General features: G+C 39.6%; 1 protein-coding gene across 1 annotated transcript in view; it reads left to right on the top strand.

Annotated features, from left to right (window-relative positions):
* Window positions 1-3,065, top strand: part of NBAS (NBAS subunit of NRZ tethering complex) — a 161,626-nt gene extending 158,561 nt beyond the window's left edge. The window contains exon 52 of the mRNA XM_005521850.3: window positions 2,300-3,065. Within this exon, the coding sequence (XP_005521907.3) occupies window positions 2,300-2,575 (276 nt within the window). The 3' untranslated portion in view covers window positions 2,576-3,065. The remainder of the gene's footprint in view (window positions 1-2,299) is intronic.
* The last annotated feature ends 22,549 nt before the right edge of the window (window positions 3,066-25,614 follow it).

Below are 25,614 nucleotides of genomic sequence, written 5' to 3'. Positions count from 1 at the left end.
AAACAGCGAAGCCCTGTGTAAAGTTCCATCCTACATACAAGTTAAGAACAGAGCACACAGAGCTTCGAGGCAGGAGAGAATATCCCTTCAGTCCCATTTCAGACGAGATGGCAGCTGTTTGGATAATGGCTTATTATGCTGCATGGTGTGCTGCAAGATGCCAACACTAGAAATTTTGGAATCAGAATTCTTTAGGTTAGAAAATACTTAAGAAGTCTCACCAAGTCCAGCTGTTAACCCAGCACTGCAAAGTCCTCTCTAAACCAAGTTTCATCCACTTCCTGGACAGCTTGTTCCAATGCCTGACAACTCTTTCCATAAAGAAATTCTTTCCTAATACCCAGTCTAAACCTCCCCTGGCACAGCCTGAGGATGCTTCCTCCTGTCCCATCATGGACATGTTAATTAGGAGGGTAGGCTGACCTCCTGTAGCCTCCTTTCAGGTGGTTGTAGAGAGCGATAATGTTTCCCTTGAGCCTCCTTTTCTCCAGAATAAACACTCCTGGATCCCTCAGCAGCTCCTCATACGACTCAGTCTTTCGACCCTTCCCCAGCCCATTGCCCTTCTCTGGCACCTCAGTGTCTTTCTTGCAAGTGTGAAGCCCAGAACTGGACACAGGATTTGAGGTGCAGCCTCACCAGTGCCGAATGAAAACTAATCATCATCTAGCCCTCCTTTGGTCCTTTTTTATCGTGGAACCACCAAATGGTTTGGGTTGGAAGGGACCTTAGAGATTGTCTTGTTCCAATCCCCCTGCCATGGACAGGGACACCTTCCACTAGATCAGGTAGCTCAAAGCCCCATCCAGCCTGACCTTGAAGCACTCCCAGGAATGGAACACCTATAGCTTCTCTGGACAGTCTGTGTCAGTGCCTCGCCAACCTCACAGTAAAGAATTTATTACTAATACCTAATCTAAACCTGTCCTTTTTACAGTTTCATCATTCATCCTTGTCCTGTAACCCCATGTCCTTGTAAAAAGTCCCTCTCCAGCTCTCTTGTAGCCACTTTTAGGTGCTGGAAGGTGCTGTGAGGTGTCTCTGGGGCCTTAATGTCTCCAGACTCTCCAGACTTAGTGTCTCCCTCTGTCTTCATAGGAGAGGTGCTCCAGCCCTCTGATCATCCTGATGGCCTCCTCTGCACTCTACTGAAAATGCCCATGTCTTTGTGCTGGGGATCTCAGAGCTGAATGCAGCACTCCAGGTTGGGAGAGCAGAGGGACAGAAACCTCTCCCATGCTGCCCACACAGCATGGGATGCAGCGTAGGATATGATTTCTGGGATGGATAGGCTTTCTGGGATGTGAGAGCACATGGATTGGGTCATGTTGAAATTCTAGTCCACCAACATCCCCAAGTGCTTCTCCTCAGGGCTGCACTCAATCCATTCTCTGCTCAGCCTGTACTTTTGCTTGGGATTGCACCAACCCAGATCCAAGTCCTTGCACTGGGACTCGCTGAATTTCATGAAGATTTCTCAGGGCCACATCTTAAGCTTGTCAGGGTCCCTCTGTGGGGGGGGTCCCCTAACCTTTTTTGGTTATATGTAGTTGTTCAATTGTACTTTGTTAAGTGGTAAGTTAACACAGCACTGTATTTCAAAGAACCCAGGAAGAACATAACAAAATTAACTGAAATAGAATTTAAACTATTTTATAGTGTTATTTGTCTTTACAAATACAAATGTCTTTACAACAGACAAGATTCTCAAGAGAGTATTATGCTTTCATATATCAAGTAACCAGATTTTTTGAGGCATCCAGGGTGTCTCTCAGAGGTAGCAGCTCTGTGTTTCACATCTTTTAATATGTTATATTCTTTTGAAAATCTCATCCTTGCTGTGGGTGCTGATTGAGTCTGTGAATGTCACCTGTCATATTAACATGTAAAATGTAATGTAATATATTAATATAAAGTGACCAAAATTTAATATACTCTGCTCTGACCTTCCTCAGTGTCATTCTTGATATGGAGCTAAATGGTGTGATCTGTGCTGCACTGGGACTGAAAACCTGTGAAAAGTCTATAAAGCTGGTGGTGTAATCCCAGGCTGTTAAGCATTCTTATTCCTTAACTTTGTGCAGGTCAAATATTTATATTAATGTGGTAGACTGTTAAAGACATAACTTTTACATATTCTGACATATGCAAAGCATTTATCCCTGTGGTTAATCCATGGGGAATACACCTCTTACTTTGAAGGTCACTCTGTTCAGTCAGAACCATCGTGACATGTTCTGGCTGATGGCTGTATCTGGTAATTAATTTTTAATTACTTCGAATTTTTCTTTCTTTGTAGGTTGATGATTCCACTTGTGATGCTGAAATACTTTCCTTGCTCCTCAACGCCAAGTTGGTGGTGCAGTGCATGTCCACTGCCTTCTGCCCACGCCTTATTGACCACCTCCTGGCTAACCAGGGACAGGGAGGCTGGAATGTGGAGGAAATCGCACAACAGCTTAAGGAAGCAGGGTTCAGTGCAGAGGCCGGGTCCCTCCTGATGGCTCATCGAGGGACCCATCCTGCACTCAGGACTTTCACTACTGCCCTCCAGGCTGTTCAGCACTGGATCTGAAAATGCTGGGTTTATGCATTTGTCTGCATTTTTGCTGGAGATCTTACACAAAAGGGAGAAATTGTTGATCTTGTAAAGTAGCAAAGTGAGTTATTACCTACATTTCATAGAAAACACACAGCACACAGTAAATTCCCATATACTTCTAATTGTTCCAAAAAACTATTGGTGCAGACTGTATCATTCTGTTATATAATTAGCAAAGCATTGAATCTGATCATCCTTGCAGATCAAAGTTAAATGGGTACGCTCGGTTACATATAAATGAAACACTAGTAAGGTGGCAGGCTATATACTATTTGTCATAATTTCTGTAAGTAATTTACTCTTGTCATAATGTAAAACTAATGTAAAAATATAATTATAAAGATATATATGGAGCAGAAAAGGTCACAAGAGTGATTTTTGAGAATTTAAAAACCTTAAAATTCAGTATTGTGCAATGTTATCACAGTTTTTGTTTGCAATAAATAAAATATTTTGCATTTAATGTACTGTCTCTTCTTTCAGCCTTTAGACATATGAATATTTTCTTTCTTCAGCCCCTTTTGCTGAAATTCCTATCTCCCCTTAATGGTGTTTATTCATGAGGACAAGCTAAAGTCTATGAGATATTTTTCTGCACTGTTTGGGAAGCCCCATCTCAAATCCTGAACTTTTGTTGATACCTTTTGTGAATGTACTTTCAAAGTATTTACTTACATTTTTCCTGAGTTCTGAAAAATTGCATAAATGTGTCTATTTGCGAAATCATAGAATATGCTGATTTGGAAGGGACCAATGAGCATCGAGTCCAATGCCTGGCCCTGTGCAGCACCATCCCCAGGAATCACACCGTGTTGCCAGAGTGTTGTCCAAAAGCTCCATGAGCTCTGTCAGGCTGGTGCTGTGACCACTGCCCTGGGGAGTGTATTCAGTGCCCAGCCACCCTCTGGGGGAAGAACCTTTTTCTGATATCCAGCCTAAACCTCCCTGACACAACTTCAGGCCATTCCCTCAGGTCCTGTCACTGTCACCACAGAGCAGAGATCAGTGTCTGCCCCTCCTCTCCCCATCACAAGGAAGTTGTGACTGCAGTGAGGTCTCCTCCAGGCTGAACAGACCAAGTAACCTCAGTCACTCCTCATATGGTTTCCCCTCAAAGCCCTTCACTGTTGTGGCCTCCTTTGGACACTCTGAAGCAGTTTAATGTCTTTCCTTACACTGTGATACCCAAAATGCCCCAGCACTGGGGATGAGGCTGCCCCAGCCCAGAGCAGAGCAGAGCAGGACAATCCCCTCCCTGGCCTGGCTGGTGATGCTGGGCCTGATGCCCCCAGGGCTGGGTTGATCCTCCTGGCTGCCAGGGCACTGCTGGCTCCTGTTCAACTTGCCATCGGCCCCAAGGACCCCCAGGTCCCTTTCTGTGGGGCTGCTCTCCAGCACCTCATTCCAGTCTGTCTGTAAATCCAGGGTTGCCCTGTGCCAGGTGCAGAATCCATCAACTTTCCTTGTTGAACTTCAGATGGTTGGTGACTGCCCATCCCTCTTGAGTTGTCAAGATCTCTGCCTTCAAGGGAATCAGCAGCTCCTCCCAGTTTTGTATCATCTGTGAACTTGCCCAATATCCCAATCTTTCATCCAGGTCATTTATGAAGAGCACAGGGCTGAGGATGGAGCCCTGTGGAACCCCACTAGTGATAGGTGACTAGTCACTGTCACCTTTGTGACTGACAGATGAGCCAGTTGCTTACCCATCACATGCTGTGTTTATCCAGCTGAATGATGGACATTTTGTCCAGAAGGATCCTGTAGAGATCTACTGTAGGAGAGACAGTACCAAAAACTTCACTGAAATTCAAAAAGATTATAATGCTTATCCTTTCATCAAGTAGGTGGGTTACCCTGTCATTAAAGGAAATTGGGTTGGATAAGCAGGACTTGGCTCTCATGAAGCCATGCTGTCTGTGAGCAGTGACTGCATTGTCTTTTAGATGTTCTCAAATATTTCCCAGAATAAGCTCTATAACTTTACCAGGCATGGATTCCAAGTGCCTTTCTGTCTTATTAAGACAATTTTTTAAAATTATTTTCAGAGGTTTTTTTAACAAGGGTGCAGTCTGTTTATTACACTTCTTTACCCAAAGGGTTTGATGTTTTGTGTTTATAGACACTTCTTAAAATTAGTCTGTAATCTTTTGCCTAATCTTGTGTTCTAATTTTGATGTAGTAATGTCCAGAAACAATATATGCTGTAAGATCCAGAGGACATGATACACGTTGGAATCAATCTCTAGGGTAATGTAATGTAACCTGCTTAAGGCAGGATGCTGGTGTGGCTGGAGTACGTTGCTCCAGCCTACATTCTGTTGGGTCTGGAAAACCTCCAAGGATGACTGTGTTGGCTGTTACCATGTTGAAAAGTTTCTTGTTTGTCCTCTTGGGATCTCCTTTGTTTTATCAGCTTTTACTGACTGTGAAAATGGCTCAGATGTCAGCCTTACTTCCCCCTTTGCACAGGATTTGTAATGAGACTTTAGGCAATGCTTTAATTCTTCAGATTGTTAATTTATCTTTTGTGTTTGCTAGTCCCAGCTGTCCTTCAGTGTTTATAGAAGGTTATATCATCCATGGCTTAGCATACGTTCCAGATTCCAATTTCTATCATTCAGCTATATTGCTTTAATTCTGTTTTCTTATGTTAGCAGTCCCAAGAGCTCAGACTAGTAAAGCAAGTATATTGGAATTGCAGAGGAAAGAAAGGAAAGATTTAAAAAAGGTAATATAAGTGGCAATCAGTAGATGTGGACAAACAACACGTACACCTCCAGCAAGAAAAACTTGATTTATTTTATAGAAGATATTTCAATACTTCACAGTGAAGCATTTTGGTCTGCAGGCTTTGTTTTCAGGTTGGTAAATCCAGTGCTAGACTTTCTGACCATTCTCATTCAGGATCATGAGAAGTTTGTGTTTAGTGTCACTCTAAAACTGAGCTATAGATAAACCTCTAATGAGTGTTATTGATCTCCTGTCCATTTTCTGCTTCGCTGGCATTACAAATCCATGATAAATGTTTTCCTTGCAGCCTGGATTATTCTTGATTTATTTTGTATTCAAAATTTTCACCTGTAAGAAAAAGTATTACTTCAGTATATATATCCAAAACGATCAGCCTATATTAGTGTATGTTTCAAAGAAAATTTAAGGAAGGAAGAGGCACATACCAAGGACCTGTATCTCAGTGCCAGCCTTTTAGTATCTTCTGCATTGTAGAGTAACCTTTAATACTCTGGGATTGAACGAGATACACTAGCAGGTGCTATTGAGTTGGGCTTGGATTTTGGTTTTTGTTTTCTTTTGTTCTTTTTAAAGGTTAAGAAACTCACCTTGGTCTTACTTTTAGCCAGGGTATTGATACACTGAACACTGAACAGTTCAGTTCTGTCAGTTTATTTGATTTGCAGTTGGGATTTGCTCATAATACAGCATAAGCGGATTTTTTTTTTTTTTTTTTAACCTCAAACAATTCCACGTTCTGGAGATATTTCTGCTCCCAAAAGCAGGCAAATAAAGAGTTGAGTTGTGTCTCTAAGAGCAGTGCTTCCTAGGGCAATTAATCCTCTTTTGTCTGAAAGACACTGATAGCGTTTGGATCTTTAAGGAGCTTTTAGCTGCTTGGGAGGCAGAGCAAAGCAGCAAAATATATTACCTTTCTTTCGAATAATTAGAACCAGAGATTAGGGAAGAAAGATCATAACTCAGAATTTCTTTTTCTGCTGGAAATACAAAGTACAGCCAGTGTGATATTGCACTACATGCAGAGTACACACTTCTATTTATAAACAAAAAAATGCAATTCAGTGAGTAGGGTGGCTACGTATGATTTGGGTGCTTTCCTTGCATAATGATAGTTTTTGTGATTTACACACTGATTTTGTGTGACATCCTGCATGGTGAGAAGATGCTTTGAAAGTGGCCATCTGGTGCCAGAGTATGCCCATTCCCAGCACAGGAAGGACGTGGACCTGTAGAAGAGAGTCCAGAGAAGGTCACAAAGATGATCAGGCAGCTGAAGCACCTGTCCCATGAGGACAGGCTGAGAGAGCTGGGGTGGTTCAGCCTGGAGAATAGAAGGCTTCAGGGACACCTCAGAACACCTTCCAGTACTTAAATATGTGGATAAGGTTTTTAGTAGAGTCTGTTGTGATAGGACAGAGGACGATAATTTACAAGAGGGTCAATTTAGATCAGGAAAGAAGATTTTTACAAGGATGAATAAACACTGGCACAGGTTGCCTGGAGAGTTGGTAGCTGTCCCATCCCTGGAAACATTCAGGGTCAGGTTGGATGGGGCTCTGATATCTGCCTAGAAATATCCCTGCTCATTGATGACTGTCAAAGGTCCCATCCAAACCAAACTATTCTATGAATATGGATACCTGCATCATAGGGGTAAGAATTCCTACACTTGCAAAAACACAATAATTTTTTGTATTTTTAGTGTATTTTTTGAGACATGGAAGGCAGAAGCAGAGCCGTGCCTTGTATCAAATGTTGCAGACACACCAAAAGTTCTAATGGCCTACAAATGTTTCTCAGTTTGATTATTTAACTATTAGAGAGCACTTGAGATAGTGTTTGCATAGGATTATTTCATTTGACACTGAGCTAACTTTCCACAGTGGCAGAGGTAATCTGAAATTGCTCTGTTTGTTACAGTTCATTTATGATTATATTTCTCTTGTGCATCTGTGGTGGTAAAACTGCCCTCTCCTCCTTGGGCCACACTGTGATCTCAGAAATGCTCATTAGGCCTCAGCCTTGATGAGCAGCAGCTGGCTCAGCTCGTCTTGAGTGTATCAGAAACACTCTGCTCCCTGGAACTTGCACTGGCTGATGAGCTCCTGGATTTAATGAACTGCCTTAGAAACTTGTTTTTCCTGCCTCAATAACAACCCGAATTGAACAACATTTTGTTGTTGAGCTTTCTTTGAAAGTTACTGACCCAAATTGTGGTCAGGATGGGAAATTACTGACTAAGGCCCACTTCTTTTGTGACCATGGTCCCAAATGAGACCCACTGAGCTCTCCTGGACTGCAGTGGGCTGTGACAGCATCTCCCTCTGAGTGAGACACCACTGTGAGCCACAGAACTCTCAAGTTTACTTGGAGGACTGCTGCCAGAAGCTGCCAGAGCCTGGGGTGATACCCCCACTCCTCAGGGATCAACCCTTCACCCAACAACAAGATCCAAAGGTGTCCAATGCAAGTACTTCCCTGAAATTACGGGGAATTTTCACAGGGACATACATACTTTGTACATACTCATTTAAATCTGTGTGTATGACTATGAACACATCAAAGTCTTCTGAATATTTCTTTAATTCTTACACACATTAGATTAATAAGTAAATTAGGTCTATTAGTGAGTTACCATTGTGCTATGGTAAATTCCAAAAGAATCTTTCATTCAAATGTTTAAATTAAGCTATTGCTTAAGTGCTATTAAGTTTAAATGCTGTTAAAAACTTTGGACCTAAACCCTTGGTGACATAGGGGGCTAAGTTTGGCAAGGGTGCCCACTCTGGACCTTGTGACTCAGTGGGAGTTGATCACCCAAACAATGTTCCATGAAGACTTTCAACAGTTTTTCATCAAGCCATAGTTCTCAAAAACTTGTCTTCATTAACCCACTCTGATCTCTGAGGTCCTGCTGGAATGTTCTGATAAATTCCTATACCCTTAATGCAACAGCACTTTGATGCCTTTATAATTAGTCCCCTTTTGTATACATGGAAAATAGTAAACCTGAATCTCTTTGGCAGCTGCCTGCACTTGAAAACAGCCAGCTCATTTTGCTGTAGATGAGGCACACAATAAAAGCAAAAGTATAAAGGTCCTCTGGATGGTCAGAAACAGGCTCTTTCCTTTAGCTTGGCTAAAACATCTGATGATGTCGTTCTATTCTCCAAAAGAGCTCAGTGCCTTAAACTTTTTGTTTGTCCTCAGCAATGCTCTGTTGCACTGGGTGGAGATGGAGTATTGAGTTTTGTGAGTGAATGAGCATCCCATTGTAGTATAGGAAGATTTTAGCAATAAAAGGACAGAGCCTCATCTTTCCATAGTGCTTAGCAAAGTTGGTGTTTAACTACAACTTTCAGTAGGTAATAATGACAGCTAAAACTTTATAAAAAATAAATCTCTCTCCCAGCCTTTCTTTCTACCATGACAATCAGAAACATGAAAATGTTATTTACTTTGATTTCTTCTAATAGTGATAAATTTCATCTGTCATTTTTCTTCACTTGCTTTGAGACTGGCTAACAAAGGGGATGGCTTGGTGCTCATGCTAATGACTCTACTGTTGAACAAAGCAGGCTATTTTATCATGTTAATTGAACCTCCATGGGATGCACTAAGCTGTGCAAACAGAAGATAAAGTCTGACATTATGTCCAGCTCAATCATAGCTGGATCTGAAAACCTGGTCAGCATTTCTACCTAAAATAGAGACTCTGCTTTCTGAAGCTACCTGGGAGCAGATGGAAGAGAACCTGACAGCATCCCTGTTGCAGACCCATGTCATTTCCATATCCCAGCTTTCTGTACCACTTCTCAGTACCAGATACATGACAGTTAGTGGAAATTTTTGGTGTATGTTGTGGGTTGACCCTGGCTGGGTGGCAGGTGCCCACCACATCTGCTCTGTCACTGCCCTCCTCAGCTGTGCAGGGAGAGAAAATAGGAAAAGGCTCTTGGGTCAAGACAAGGGCAGGGAGAGATCACCCTTCATTGACTATCACAAGCAAAACAGACTCCACCTGAGGAAATCAGATCAATTTACTGCAAATCAGACCAGAACAGGGTAATGGGAAATAGAAACAAAATATCAAAACACCTTCCACCCACCTCTCCCCTCTTCCCATGCTGAGTTTCACTCCTGATTTTCTCTCCTTCCTCATCCGTGGTGGTGCAGGGGGAATGAAGAAAGTGAAAATTCATTGTAAATAAAATTTAGCATAAAGAATGTGATTACCACTGAAACTGAATTTTCTGCTCAACATGTGTTCCTCTTGCTCTGACATCAACATCTTCTGCCAACAACTGTGCTGGCACACTGAATGTCTCTGAATGTCCTCCTAAGCTTCCTGTACTTTCAGGGCTCAGTAATGGGAAAACCAACTCCACACAGAGCTGTGATTTATAGTCAAATGGCCTTTATAATCCAGGTACAAAAACATTCACAACAGCCTTTTTCCTTGACAATCTTTATCTGCCTAATGTGCATGTAAAATAATCATTCTAATGAGCAAAACAGATCTATGCTGTTCACAATAAAAAAAAAAGAAAAAAGTAATGCTTGAGAACAGATAAACAGAAGGAGTTTAGACTAAATGGAAGAACAATAAAGAATGCAAGCTGTGAATGAAACGGGGGTGATTTTAATTATTCTGATAGTACCATCTGCACTGGCTCTGGCTAGAGAGGAACAAGGACACAAACGTAACTTTCAAGAATATGTATGTATCTGAATTTAAATTTCAGTAATATGTATGTGAATACATGCAGTATCCTATATAATCTTGAAAAGGGAATGGAAGTGCAATTTAAGATCCAGTCCTGGGATGTTTCTTTTGTGACCTTTTCCATTCAATTAAACACTTGAAGACTATTTTGTCAAAGTGATGATTTAAGTGTTGCACTGGTGAGGTCACACCGCAAGTCCTTTTGTCCAGTGCTGGGCCCCTCCAGAAAGATGTTGAGGTGCTGGAGTGTGTCCACAGAAGGAGAATGTGACAGGTCTAGAGAGTGACTTCTGAGCAGTGGCTGAGGGATCTGGGGGTGTTTAGCCTGAAGAAAAGGAGGATCAGGGGAGAAAACTGCGTGATCTCCCTACAACAACCTGGAAGGAGGTTGTAGCCAGGTGGGGTTGGTCTTTTCTACCAATCCACAAGCAACAGGGCAAGAGGGCATGGACTCAAGCTGCAGCAGGAGAGGTTCAGATTTGACATCAGGAAAAATGTCTTCACTGAAAAGGTGGTTAAGCTTTGGAATGGGCTGCCCAGGGAGTTGGTGGAGTTACCATCCCTGGGAGTGTTCAAGAAATGACTGAAAGTTGCACTTAAGACTATGGTCTAGTTGCCCTGGTGATGATGGTCTGTTGGACTTGACGATTTTGGAGGTCTTTTCCAACCTAAATGATTCTGTGATTCTGTTATTTCTGATAAAGACATCGCAGAGAAAAGTAGAGTGAAAGCAATTCTTGGTGATTTTGGACTTTGGAGCTATAAAATAACACACCTGTTCTGTAACAAAAATATTTGTAAGGTATGATTTTTTTCAGTCTTTGACACTTTCTTAGACTGTTCAAAATTTATGGACATGAGTGGATGAAAATATAGAAGTGATTGTGAGATAATTCTTTCCATATGAAGTAACTTCAGTTTGAGATGGTTCAAGATTCAAGATATTTAAAGTTATAAGTTTTGGGTTATTGTTAGCTTCATATTCCAGTATAATCTATATCTCTTCAATTATTTGATAGGTCTCCATAGGAACAAAACACCTAGGTAAGTGTTTAAGTGCTGTGGTTGCTTTTTGCTTTTTTTATTGAACATAATGATGGAGAAACACCTGGAATGACCACTCCAAGCAGTTCAGCTTAATTGTGGGATTCTAAAACATCTACAACATTCAGGAGTCAGAGGGTCTTGGTCTAGAGAGGAATGACAGTATTATATCTTGCTCATAGAAATGAGCCATGAGCAAAGGTAAATGAATGAAGGGGACTACAAGCTACCATTTGTAATTAGAGGTCTAGGTATTTTAATTACTTGTTGATTCCTTCAGGTTATTTTGCTTTTAGATGGCAGTGTTTATTATGGTAGTATTCCCAGGATGCCCCAGTAAAGACTCATACTGAGAAAGCTCTGCACCTACATGCAACAGAATATTTACATTATGTGTTAGAAATCATGTGCTCAGAGAAAGCAAACAGTGAAGGCATCATGACAATGATCTTTTTACAGATTCTGCTCAGCATCTGCTTGGCTTTGCCAACATGAACCTTACCAGGTTGAAGATGTCTTTTTGGTTTTGTCCACCAAATTGGATTTGTTTCTTTCACCACCTTATCCAAGGATTCTTAGTTTGAACTGAAGTTTGGTCTTATATCAGGGAGAAATATGTTGACTAGGAAGGATATGCTGCCTCTGGTTAATGTCAGCATTCTGTTTATGCCCTGGATCTGGGCAATCTGGCTCTCTATTTCTTTCAGAGGAAATGAAGGAATATCAGTGACAGCTTTAAGAACATCTCTATCTATTTAGAAAAGAACAAGGAAGTTATTTTGGAACTATTCTAGTGGTTTTCAGGAGGACATGTGAAAAACAGGATATTTCTTTAGATTTCATTATGTATCAAACAATGTTTTAGGAGCCAAAACAGAAAGATACTTGATTTTGATTCATAAGGTTAGTTTACTGAAGTCTTGGTACAGCCATCAGCTTTCTGAAGCCAGAGGACTGCTTTTCTTAACATTCCATAATCATATTTATGTATCAAATTGTCAGCAGTGAAAAAAGATAGGGTAAAGCAAGTAACTTTTGCACTTAGAATTTTACTAGCTACAGCAGCATTTGAACACATTTATAATTAATTCCATGAAATACCACTAAAATACTTTTCAGTTGCCTACATGAGACCTCTAAAAATAGTTGGTATTTTGATAACTTCTCTGTATTCTGCTTTAAATGTGGTGAATTATTATTGACTTTAAAATCTGGGTTTTCTGTCCTGTAAGCTGAAAAGTCAGAGAAGTAAGGAAAGAGAGTACATGTCATGTTTATGCCAGTGTCTTAGTTTTAGCTTTATCAAAGAGCGCTGCCGTATACACACAGCAAACAGTGAGCAGCTGCAGCTCCATCTCTTAAATTTCAGACCTGAAATGCAGGGAGCATCTTTGAAGGTGTTTCCCTTCTCACTCAGTTTCTCACTGATCTCGGTGTATCTAACAACTACTGGAAAAGCCCCAAGGTCTCCAGGACTATTAACAGTGGAATAAAACAGGGAGCAAAATCATCTCTCTATGTTAAATTCCCTGCTATTGCTGTGACTGAAGCACTGGCAATGTTCTGCATATTTCATTTGTTTTTCACAGCATTTTGTGACATTTGAGATTTTCAGCAAGAATTTCATGCTGTTCTGTGCTGTTGAGAATTTCCACTGACAGCACAGAGTAAATGGTCTTTCTGATCTGATCTATTGTCCCATGGATGTAATGTGTCCCAAGAGAAAACCAACTGGTAATAACAGCTAAAATTAGTTGCAAAGATCTTCTTTCATTGCCATATTACTTATTGCAGCTGCTAGTTTCAGCTCCTGGTTTTGATTACGGTTCAAAAATTAAGGATTGCATCTGCAGGTGAACAGAAATCAGCAAGCTGGATTTTGTAATCCAACAGCAGCTCTACGCTCCACCAGATCAAATTTCAAACCTGCAAAGACTAAACCAGAGGAATATTGTAACTGTGGGCAAGAGTGGAATAATTCCTGGCATTCCTAGATTAAGCTTGAACAACACAACTCCCTGTGTTTACAGAGCTGCCACTGAAGATTACTGAGAAGTGTCTCACAGCCACACATGGGAAGGGGTGGTTGACAGCCAACATCTCAAAGCCCTGTTTTACTGATGAGTTTGGCTTAACACTAAGCCTGAGAGTTCTCCCCTCGATTAAGAGCTAGTATTTAGCACTGCTGTGGAAAAAAGCTTTTTGGGGGTGTTTGATGTCAAGGGTGTTAGCTTTCAGTGCTGGGAGCTGGCAGCTTTTCCAGCTCTGAAGAGCTGTGGATCAGTTTGCATTGCTGTATACGTTTGTAACTTTGACCTTTTGGGATGAAATTGTCCTTCCTGTTCTTTGCAGCTACTGACTTGCATGTGAGCTATAAAATGTGAACTGTGGGGCAGATGAAGGAGGGCTTTCTGTTTGCTTCTTCTCTTGAAATATGCCAAGATTTTTCCTTATTGGCCTGGAGAATTTTAGCAGCTGTTACGACTGCTGTGGCCACTGACGGAGTGATGTACAGTCACAGCTTCTGGCATTACCAAAAATTAGACAGCCTGAAGTAAGCTAATGTCTGTGTATCAAAACTTTGACAGTAATTTTATTAACATTTTTTTGGTAGTCACTTTTTAAAACATCCTCTGAGGAGTAATTTAATTGTAGACACTAGCAAAGAGGATATGTATCTTCAAGACTGACTGAACCAACAAAAATTCGAATTGTCTTCTCTCTTTCCAGTGACTCTCTAGGGTATCTTATCAATGAAATTTTTATTAAGACTTCTCAAATTACATTACCAGTGTAATTTTATAAATTGGATGCTATTTATGTATTCAGCTTCTAATTTGTAGAGTTTATGAGTGAGAAGAAGGTGGTTTTCTAGAGGCGTCCAGAAACTTTTGTTGCTTGTCTAGCCTGTTCCTCTCTTTTAGAGCAGCCACTAGGAAATACACACTCATTCAGATCATGGATGCTTCTTCTAGAGATGCACCAGAAGAAAGAGCAGGTCCTTTGGCTTATCTTTCTATTGAACAAATGGAAAAAATTTGCTCTTTTTAGAGCTATTCCAGACATTTGTGATGGAAAATAAAATGAATGAATGTAACCTTACTTTCCTGTTAGAGTTTCTTGCAGACAAGCTTAGATTTTTCCTTTATTTTAGATTTTCTGAATATTCAAGTACCTATTTTTATATGAGTTTTACTCTCCAGATTGCTTACCACAACTTGTTATTTTTGTGAGCTTCTAGGATTTTTATTTGATGTTCATTTGGCTAAGAGGATTTTAAAGCCCAATACACACCATTGTTTCACTCCTGGAATACTTAGCTAAAGCTCTTTTAGTTTTTGGTGCTGGAAGTCCATTAGAATCTGTGTTATGTAAATTCCATAGGTATCCCTGTGTCTAACAGCAGAAATCTCTTTTACAGATGTTTAGAATGAGACGATCTTCAGACCCCAGGGTTATGAATTCATGGCTTGTATCCTAAAGTGTGTTTGTGAGTAGTTTATGGCTCGTCCTGGGAGGGCACTGTGAAATAATCCATCTGCCAATAACCAGATGATGTTGCACAGATGTGTTAGGTCTCTACTTTGATTTAGCAATGATTTCTCTGGCCTGGAATTAACGCCATATGGTGCTTCTTATTAACCTGTTGGAAGGAACAGGGCTTGCCCAACCTTCTGTCTGTAGCTGCCAGCAAAAAGATGGGTGAAAGCTCTTACTCATAAAAGGGTGGATGTAGTATCAGCTGTTCCTGTGGCTAGGCTGAGTTTAACAAAACACTGGTGTGACATCTGCATCCCCACCTAGATCTGGTGATTCCTGGGACTCTGAATCTCCAGGTCTGAATGGTCCTAGGCAGGAACAGGTTGACTGACAAAAGATTTCTTCTCTGAAATTTTCCGTCTGGGTTTATTGAACAGAGGATCAGCCCATCCTTTAGGTTTAGTTTTTTAATTTAGGGCTACTAATGTGGCTTCTTGGCTAATGTCCTTCCGAGTTTTGCCCCACAATATTTTGATTAGGCAGTTTCTAACTGCCTAACCAGTTTCTGGTTTGTTTCCCAAAATGCAAACAGAAAGGACACCCCGTGTCAGCGTGTGCCCCATTGGAAAATATTATAAAATCCTTTAAAATATTATTAAGCCAAAATAGTTTTTTGTTGTTTTTTTTTTTTTTTACCCCCTACCAATTCTTGTCTTATATGCACCAGATACAAAAGCTTATTCCTTACAGGGAATAAATTTATGTAGGGGAGACTTCTTATAAAACCTTAATATTGAACATACAAGTCCATATTGTCATCCTGTCACTTTTCTGTACTATAGAATATGAAGTCCCTTGTCCTGTGGGCAGGGAGTTTCCTGGGGTTTTGCCTTGCTTTCAGATGTGTGCATTTCCATTCCTGTAATCCTGTTAAGCTGTCCTACCTTCCCACCCCCATATTCATCATCCTTCTAGAAACCCTAGCCCAATTCATACTACCAAGCCTTGGATTTGGTATTTTTTGCAAAATTGAATATCTTAAAAAAATTCTAGCTCAGCCTAAGTTTTGTCAAGTATCACTTTATCCTTGAGTATGATCTCTATCCTGAACTGTAAGATGCATCTGTCTTTTCTAGTTGAGCCTTTTCCCTATTCTTGTCTTGGAGATATTATTTTCTCTGACTTCAAATTCATGTTTTCATGGATATTCTGGTATTTTATTTGACATAACAGTGCATAAATGTGCATTAACTACACATAAATGTGTAGTTAAGGTAATGAAATCTGCTATCTAGAATGAAAAACCTTGAAAAAAACAATGCCCTTGATAAGTCAGAAGGAAGTAGCTGTATCTACTACCACTCTGCTGCTGTGCTATTTTCAATGTTAACATCAGAACTTAAAGTCTGGTGCATTTAGCAAATAGCTAATTTGCCCTTAAAGTCTGTCATTTTAAAAATAGCACTCCCAGCCTCTTGTAAGCAAGCAATTGCAAATATATAGTACAAATAAATTCCCTGCAGATCCTTTTTCATCCCAGTCATTAACCAAAGAGAAACCAGGTCAAACATCTTCAACAGTAAGAAAGCCACCTCAGGGACAACAGACAGGAGCTGAGCTCTGCCCTGGTGGGTATTTACCTTGCCACTCTGTTTCGAGCAGTGGTGTGACAATAACAGAGGCCAAATTAAAAGCTGTGCTAGGTACTTTCCATGCTTAATTACTCATAGCACTTAACTGGCATCATGTTGAAAAGCTTTGTTTTGTTTAATTTTCCTAAAACTGTAGTAGAAAAACATCCCTTTCTCCAATTAACTGTTTGCATATTGGTGAATACCTCATTTTTGCCTCCTTCATTATTATGAGTTTTATATTTTGAAAGGCTTTTTAAAACACTGCCTTTAGTTTCAACAAATATAATTCTTTGGTTTTTCTTTCTTCATTTTTTTTCACGTTACTTTTGGAACACTTTCTTTGGTTTCTCCTTGAGTTGCCAAATTTTATTTGAATTGCTGTACCATAGTTATGATCTTGTCAATACTTTGCAGAATGGAACAGCTACTTTTCATGGTCTTCATGAAATACTTCTCTACCTTCATTAGAGAATTACTTTTGCTGTGTACTCATGCTCTCAACTCATTTTATTTGTGGTTTATTGTAGCCTCAGCTATGATTCTGCAGTGGTTCTGCTGTGTAAACCGTCTTATTTTTATATTTACTACTTTAATTCTTCTTTCTCAGGTGTACCATTTTTTGGTTAAATTTCATGGCATTTCTTTGATTAGGGGCTGTAGCCATGTCCTTGAGTATCTTTAAGGTGTTTTCAGCATCCACAAATCGTTTTTGTGTTCAACTGTATCACTACAGAAAATCCAGAATATAATTCAAAACTTATGACAAATCTCCTGTTTCATCTCCCATTCCAGGCTAAAAGTAACTATTAATAACTACCCTATGAACATGTTGTTTTCTTATTATTGTCACTTGGTTGTGCAAGCAGTTAATATTAACTTTGCCTAAACCATACATCCTTAATTTTCCTATGTAAATACCAATTTCTAGATTCTAAGTTAAAATTCTTCCCCCTAGCCTGATAGCCCTGTATTGGGTTTGTGTGGCAATTTGTTGGTGGCTGGGGGGGCCCACAGGGGTGGCTTCTGTGAGAAGCAGCCCCATGTCCAGCAGAGCCAGTGGCACCCAGCTCCGAGATTCACCCAGCCCTGCCAAGGCTGAGCCCATCAGCAGTCGTGGTGACACCTCTGGGATAACAGAGGTCAGGGAAAACAAGTAATGGAGCAGAAGAAATTGTGTTCAGAGAAGAGAAGAGGGAGAATATATGAGTGGAGTGAGCCCACAGACACCAAGGTCAGTGCAGAAGGAGGGGCAGGAGATGTTCCAGGTGCCAGTGGAGATTCCCCTGCATGCCATGGAGCAGCCCATGGTGAGGCAGCTGTGTCCCTGCAGCCCAGGAAGGTCCATGGGGAAGCAGAGATCCACATGCAGCTCATGGTGGACCCACATGAGAACAGGTAGATGTCTGAAAGGGGCTGTGACCTCATGGGAAGTCTGCACTGGAGCAGCTTTAGTGGGCTCCTGGTCAAGCCAAAGTCAACTCATCTCACCCCGTCAGGAAGTAAATTTCACTACTGTGGTATCATGTTCTTTAGAAAATCCATTTTTATATTTATTCTCATGTTAATATAGTGACCTAGCTAAAATAATTGTTTCAAATTTTTTCCACTTTCAGGTATCAGTGTTTGATCCTCAGTTCCCTAGTGACTGATGTATTTTTATTTCTTTTTGTCTAAAGGTAAGTACCTTTTTATACTGGAATGTATCTTACCTTCCTTGAGTTCTTGCATGAAACCATTAATGATTTGGAGGTTGTTTGGCATGTTTCTGGCATTTATTCAGGTGATAATGATAGTTATCTGTATATCTGCTAACTGCATCATTTTTAGCAGTTTCAGTTATTCAGTCTGGGCAATACAAACACTGACTTTACTGACCTCTATTTCTCCTTAAATCTGTCTCCATTGATATCTCGGTATGGAGATGTGTTAGGGAGGTTTAGGTTGGATATCAGGAAAAGGTTCTTCCCCCAGAGGGTGGCTGGGCACTGAACAGGCTTCCCAGGGCAGTGGTCACAGCAGCAGCCTGACAGAGCCCAAGGAGCTCTTGGACGATGCTCTCAGGCACAGGATGTGACTCGTGCAGAGCCAGGAGCTGGACTTCAGTGGTCCTTGCTGGTTCTTCAAACTCAGGATGTTCTATGATACTGTGATTCCTTCCTGATAAACACAGTCATAAAACCCTTGTTTAGATTTTCTGCTGACGTTATATCTGTTCTGAGCACTTCTTTTACACCTTGATCATCTGGTAGCCCTAGAGACACTCTTGTCAGGCTTTCTACTTTCATGAACTAGCAGTTTCTATTTGTTTTTATGCCTTTAACAATTTTCCTCAATTTCTTTTACTTACCTTAATTTTTCTTTGAGTTCTGTTCTCTTTATTTGGACATGACTCAAAAGACCATCTTATTTCTAGCAGCTTCTCTAACTTCATGCTTCATCCCTGTGGACAATCTAGTCTTAGTTTGTGTTTCGGGAATGGCTGGTTAAATTTTCAGCTGTTAGGATGGCATACTTAAACCATTTCTGTCATAGCTTCAAATTTTGTATCTTTTGGATTTCATGTGTTTATCTGAAAATAAGTCTTTTTTCCCCAATTTTATTTTTATGTGATGTCTCTTTTGAGATAAACCACTTCATTAAAGCTTTTGGGGAGAGGACATTGCGTTTTTTAAGAAAACCCCAAAAACAATCAAAAAACAAACCAGTAAAACCCCAACAACTAAACAAAACAAGAACAAAAAAACCAAAAACAAACAAAAAACAAACAAACCAAAAAAAACCCACCAAAACCAAACCACAGCTATATTAGGCAGCATACTTGGTTTTCATACATTCATTCAGTTTTTAACATGCTGAGTAACTGAATGAATGTATGAAAACCAAGTATGCTGCCTAATATAGCTGTGGTTTGGTTTTGGTGGGGTTTTTTTGGTTTGTTTGTTTTTTGTTTGTTTTTGGTTTTTTTGTTCTTGTTTTGTTTAGTTGTTGGGGTTTTACTGGTTTGTTTTTTGATTATTTTTGGGGTTTTCTTTTTGGGTTTTTTTGTTTGGTTTTTTTTTTGGTGCTTTGTTTTGTTTTTAAGTTTCCTGCTCTCTTTGATCAAGTCTGGTCAAAATATTTTGCTGTTTGAGTGTTGACATCCTCTGTTCTATTCTGTATTTGAAGGTACACAGGTCTCATGACTTTTATAATGACTAATTTGTCATTTTTGCACTATGATTTCACCTTCTGTCTTCTTTTCCACTAAGTGGTGAATGCAGGGGGTGCCATCAAGGAATTCTTTAGTGTTCTATGTAGCAACTTGCACATTGCCTCCAGAACCCCTCTCTTGCTGTTCTCTGGATTATGGCACATCACTGTACCATAGCTGTTGTCCCTGGATTTGCTGTTAAGGTGCTGTTTAAAACAGCACATGGTTTCCTCCCAGTCAGAAAAGTCACCAGGAGGCTTTCTAGCATCAAAACTCCTGTCACTGATGGTCTTGGTGACTGAACCCCTCACCTGCACAAGCACCTTTCCTTGCTCTGTGAAGGGCAGCATGTTGCCATTGTATGGAGGAGCCATCACCACAGATGGGGCTGGGGACATCGTGGTCTTCTGGGACTTCTGCACCATGAGTATTGTGAGCCTGCAATGAAATCACTCCATGGCATCTCCAGACAGCACTCCTCCTTTTGCTCATAAACTCTACAAAAAGGAAGCTGCATAGACAAATGTAATCTTGATAAAAATGTTATTGATAACTTGTCCTATAGAGCCACTTGAGAGAGAGAAACCAATTAAAATCTTGGTTGGTTCAGTAAATCCTGGAGCTGCACATCCCCCTCACTGTGGAGGAACTTTGGTGTGCCAGTAGTCCTCAGACAGGCAAGGTGAACATGAGGAACATCAGCTCCACTGATTCACTGACGTGAATGTGAATTAAGTGCTCAGCCTGTTCAGGAGCTGAGCAAATCCCACCAGCTACAGTACAGGGACTCTAAATACCTTTGAAAATCAGATCCATCAGATTTGCAATGTGCTGTACATAGATGAATGAGCTGTTATTTTGGGAAAGGCTGGTGCATGAGTTATATGAGTGGGAGACTTGATGTACAAAGGATTTTTGGCATAAGAGAACTAGAACTATGTTAGGCAGTCCAGGAGGTCCTGATTCCCACATCAATTTCTGAACTGTTCTTCTCTTCTGTTGTTTTTTCTAAACACAGTGACCTGTAATAGATTTTATTTCTGTTTCAGTGCCCTCTGGTGTTTGTATTTTTTGTTTTTTGTTTAATTCTGATTTCTACTTCCCTTTTCTGGCACACTTATGCACTGAGATGTCTTTCAGCTCAGTCCCTTTGTCGCCTGCACTGTTCTTTCTGACAGGTCCCATTTAACAATACTAGTCTGTCCTTTTCTCTAAAGTGTTTGCAATGTCCTTGGTTTACATTATTTATTTCTCTCTGTCTTCTTTTCATTTCTTCCTTATTTTTTTTATAAACTCCAGAAATCTGGGGTTTATTATTCCTTGGACCATGCACCTGCAGTGGTTTCCATGGCAACATGATTCTGCAGCCCCCAGCTGTTTCATTCCTCATTCTTATTAGTGGTTTGCTGGATGCTGGTAAAAATGCTGTGGGTTTGGACAGACAACCTTGCAGCTGAGAGCATGAGCATTTAATTACTTTGAAACTACTTGTCTGGTTGTAAGTCCAGTCACTTTACCTGAGCTGAAACACAAGTCAGCTATGACTATTTCACAATCTCGCCTCATTAGTTGTGCTTCCTTGTAATCTTTGCATACCTACTTTATGCTTAAGTTGATAGCTCATACTCAATCCAATTATTTCATATGATCTAAGCATGTTCAGCTTGCTCTCCTTTTTCCTATGTCTTTCAGGAAACCTGAAAAATAACTGCATTCCTTTAAATGAAATGTTTAAAAAGCTTACTGTAGACAAGCAGAAGCTGGGCTGTCAAACCTCCTAAGTACTGTCACAAAAATGCCTCCATCATGTCCCTGAAAGTAAAGTCCTTATTACTTTGTGATGGGGTCTTGAGCAGAGATTATATTGAAAGAATATAATGATCTTTCCATCTGCAAATCTGTCTTAGTTTTATGCCTCTCATCACAGTGGAATTTGAATGTATAATGAAGAGAAATGATGGGTGAGGATTCAAGGAGAAAATCAATCTTATTTTACTTAGGTCTTACCTAGCATCTACTAATAAATATGTAGTGAATTAACACCTGTTGTATTATTGCCAATAAAAGTCATGTTATCTTAAGGAGACTGTCTTCATATTTGTTTTATTATTCCCACAGAACAAAATGCAAAATATATACCATGAAAAAATATAAATAACCTATTCTGGTTTTTTTGTAACTGAACCTAATAAAATTATATATATATATATATATATAATGGGTTAAACAAAGACAAAAAAACCCAATTTGAAATACAGTAACATGAAAGATATGGTTTAGCTAAAAGAGGAATACTTTTGACAGTCAAACAAGAAGGAAAAACTCACACATTAAACCCCTTATGTGAGACTTTGAACAAAGTTATAAGAGAAAGCAACAGAGATGAACTGTCTGTGAAAATGGGAATTTTAAGATGGCCAAATAGAAGTTTTTTTGAAATCCAGACAGATGCTGGATAAAGCCAACTAGCTGAGCCACATTTGTATCTGGTTGATAAAATACAAATTTATTGAAATAAAAACATAATTGAAAGGTGTTATTTTGATAACTCTTTCAAAAAAGTATTCAACATAGTTTAAAAGTTAATGTAATCTTTATTTTTAAACTACTTCACTGAAAATTATTTTGGCTGCTTTTATATCAACATTAAATGGTAAGAATTATTCAAGTGTGATATCATCAATGAAATAAATGACTTTATTGCATTTTGTTATTTTTTTTTTCCTTTAGAATTTCTCTTATGTTTAGCTCCACATAATTATTTGAAATAGACCAGAAATTCAGTGTCCTGATTTTAGATATATTTATGAATTTCTAGATTTTATTTTTTTTCTTCTAAATTGTTAAATAGATCAATTTCTTTTGTATTTTACATGAAGAAATTATATTTTATGTACTCTAAAGAAAAAAAACTAGAGGGGAAACTGGAGCATCAATTGCATTCCTAATGTGAAGGGAAGAATTAGTAAAATCGTAGGTACTTTCCAGTTAGCTTTTCTCTACATGTTGGAATAATGATATGATTTTGAATGAAGGACTGTTTCCATCCTCTTTCTTAGTTTTCATTAAGCAAATAGGAAAAAAAGGCACTGCTCTCTTCTAACTCCAGCCTGGGATATGCCGATGAAGCTGGGTTCTCCTGTCATGTGGCTTGGTGACCTGTAAAAAGATTCAGCACTTCAAGCACAGAATAACTGAGGGATCTCATGAGTTTGGGGGTGTATTCTCACCCCACAGACTGTTCTGTAGTCATGCCTCTTCAAGTGAATTCTTGTGTATGTGTTGGAGTCTGGAATACAGAGTGTGTGCCCTTGTTTCTGATACTTAGTTATAAGATCCAGAAAAACACTGAATTTCATATAATATGAAATTCATGAGCATGTTTTCATGATGATACATGAAAACAAATATTAAAGTTAGATGGAAAAAGCTGAAAGTGTAAGTGTGTAGATTAGAAAATTTTCTTAAATCACTGGGTGAAAAAGTTAGTTTAGAGAACAGGAGACAAGATAGAGGATTTAGGGTGTTATCTCTTGTCCTTTCTTCTTTCTTCTTCATGTTCTTCTCCTAGAGGTTTTTGGGTAGTAGTAAGTGATTGGATAAAGAATGCCACAGTGCATCACAGAGGTGATGGGTCATTGGGTCATTAAGAAAAATAATATACGTGTCCATTGTTAATTGGGTGAAAATAGGTATAAAGATAAAAGAACTGCATATTTTGGGGCCATTTTGTGCATCAGACACGAAGTGTGCCACAAGGCCTTGTTTGTACCATCAGAAGAAAGAAATGTACCAGATTACAAAGATATAACCTTGTGTAGCCAGCCTAGAAAGACCTGTTAAGTTTTGTGATCACCTGTTAATAAACACGAGAAACAAGATTCTAACGAGCTCAGGAGTTTTCTTCGAATCATAAGAACTGAGATAAGCAGGGCTCCCCACGAGGGAGGATCCCAAAAGTATTCAGTCCAAAGGAGGCTGAGAAATCCAAGAATAAAAAGAAAAATACAGAAGAGATAGAGCAGAAACAGAGAAGCAGAAAAAGGATTTTTAAAAGAAAAGTTACAGTATGTCTCTGTTCTGAGCAAGTGTTAATGCAGATATCCTATGAACCTTGTAGTGGAGGGGAGTTAAAAAAAACCCTGAAAACTGTCTACTGAATATGGGCAATATAGGAGTTTTACAGTTCTTGGGTATGCAGCAGATATTCAATTGATTGGAAGTCTTTATTCTGTGTTTTGTAGATGTACATATGTACACACTTACTATAGAACTGGTGATCAACAAGCACAGGTCAGAGTTTCTGTGGAGTGCTGAGAGACATGCACTGCCCTCCATGAGCCTGCAGTGACCCTGGAGGGAGGTTCCCCTGCACAGCTGAGTGTCTTGGTAGGTTTAGTGTTAGTCCTGAGCATATGGGTCAGGATGGTAGAATCATGGAATAGTTTGGGTAGGAGGGAACTTTAGAAGGTCACCTAGTCCAAGCCTTCTGCAGTAAGCAAGGACATCTTCAGCTAGGTCAGGTCACTCAGAGCCCTGTCCAGCCTGACCTTGAACACTTCCAGGGATGGGGCATCCATCACTTTCTGGACAACCTGTGCCAGTGTCTCACCCCCTCACAGTAAAAAACATATTCCTTTTATCTGATCCATACCTACCCTCCTTCAGTTTGAAACACTATAACCCTTGTCTTGTCACTACAGACTCTATTAAAATAAAACCTTTCATATCAGCCCTCTCTAACTACTGAAGGGCTGCTGCAGCCAGGGCTGAGGACATGAGCACAACAAAGCTCAGATCTCTGCAGCCAACAAGGGTGTTCAGGACCCCAGGAAGAGTGATCACAGGTAGAGCAGGAGAAGACTGAATTTTAAGCCTGGATCTTGTGTTTCTCAGGTCTGCACTGCTATTCTGTGAACTTCAGTTTGAGTGAAAAGTCAGAGCTGTGTGCTGTTCTAAATAAATGGAGCTATCTGCTTTTTGAGTCATTATTTAATCACTGAAATTAATTTTGTTTTCAGAAAGATGCAGTGTGTGGTTTGGGCTAAAAAAAATCTGCTTCCATTCACTAAAACTTCTTCTGCTTCAACATCTTATTTTTTTTTTTTAAGGATTTCCCAGTAGAGTGGACACAAGATCTGGATGAGTAATTAATTAATTATTCTAAAATTAATTCTAAATCTTGCTTTATAAAGGAGAAATTCTGCAGGTTTTAATATATTGCTCTATTTCAGCCCCAGCAAACTCAGAACAGTATAGCTGGAATGTATTGAAAACCATTTAGTTAATGATTTGGAACATTTTTCAGGCCAAAATGAACTTGCTAATTGTGGAATGTGGTGATTTATGTATATGTTCCTATGTGGAGTACAATGGTTTATCTATCTGTACAAGTCCACACACTATGATAGATACAGGATTCAAAAGTTAAGTACTTGAAAGAAAAATAAATGTTACCTGTATTGAATATCCGTATTTTCAGACACAAAATCCATAAACATTAGATTATATTATGGAGGTAGGGAGGGTGGGAATTCCATTTAATTTTGTTTTATTTTTTTTTTTTTTCCTTGTCTGCCAGGAGTCACAGCAGACAGAGAAAATGAGTGTGGATTAACCATCCACAAACACTACCTTGACCCAGCTGCCCCTGCAATTTCAGCACACTTTTTGTGACTGAACTCCCTCTTCCAGGTAGCAGATAGAATTTTTGTGGCAAAGAAGTCACAGTTCAGCATTTGGCTTCTTACTGCTGAATTTTTCTTGATGAATGAAAAAGGATCCTGTCTATGGCACTTGCAGAATTCAGACCATCTGATAGGAGTGTGAGAAATAATAGTTTTAAGCTGACAAGGTAGGCTCTGAAATAGTCAAGCTTCTACTTTATGTGAACATGCTTCTACTTTATGTGAACATCTACTGATTTTTTTTTTCTTAAACGTGTATAGTATTAAAAATGTCACAAGAAATATTTGGATTCTGACATGAGATGAGAACAGCTATTGTTAGAGATGAGAGCAGCTAAGAAAGGCCACTGGCATCTTCTGTGATATTTGTGACTGTCTTATGCAACCGTGTCTTGTGCCTGCACTCTGGATTTGCCTGCAAAATTTGCCTACAAAAGTTTTCTGGTTTTTGTTTGTTTTGTTTTGGTTTTTTTTTATGATGGTGCTGTAAGTGTCCC

This window comes from Pseudopodoces humilis, chromosome 3 (genome assembly GCF_049639895.1).
Source record: "Pseudopodoces humilis isolate 2021_Gansu_Grassland_sample_001 chromosome 3, ASM4963989v1, whole genome shotgun sequence".
Taxonomy (NCBI): Eukaryota; Metazoa; Chordata; class Aves; order Passeriformes; family Paridae; genus Pseudopodoces; species Pseudopodoces humilis.
The sequence above is the reverse complement of the archived record's forward strand: the minus strand, read 5'-3'. Positions and strand labels throughout refer to the sequence as shown.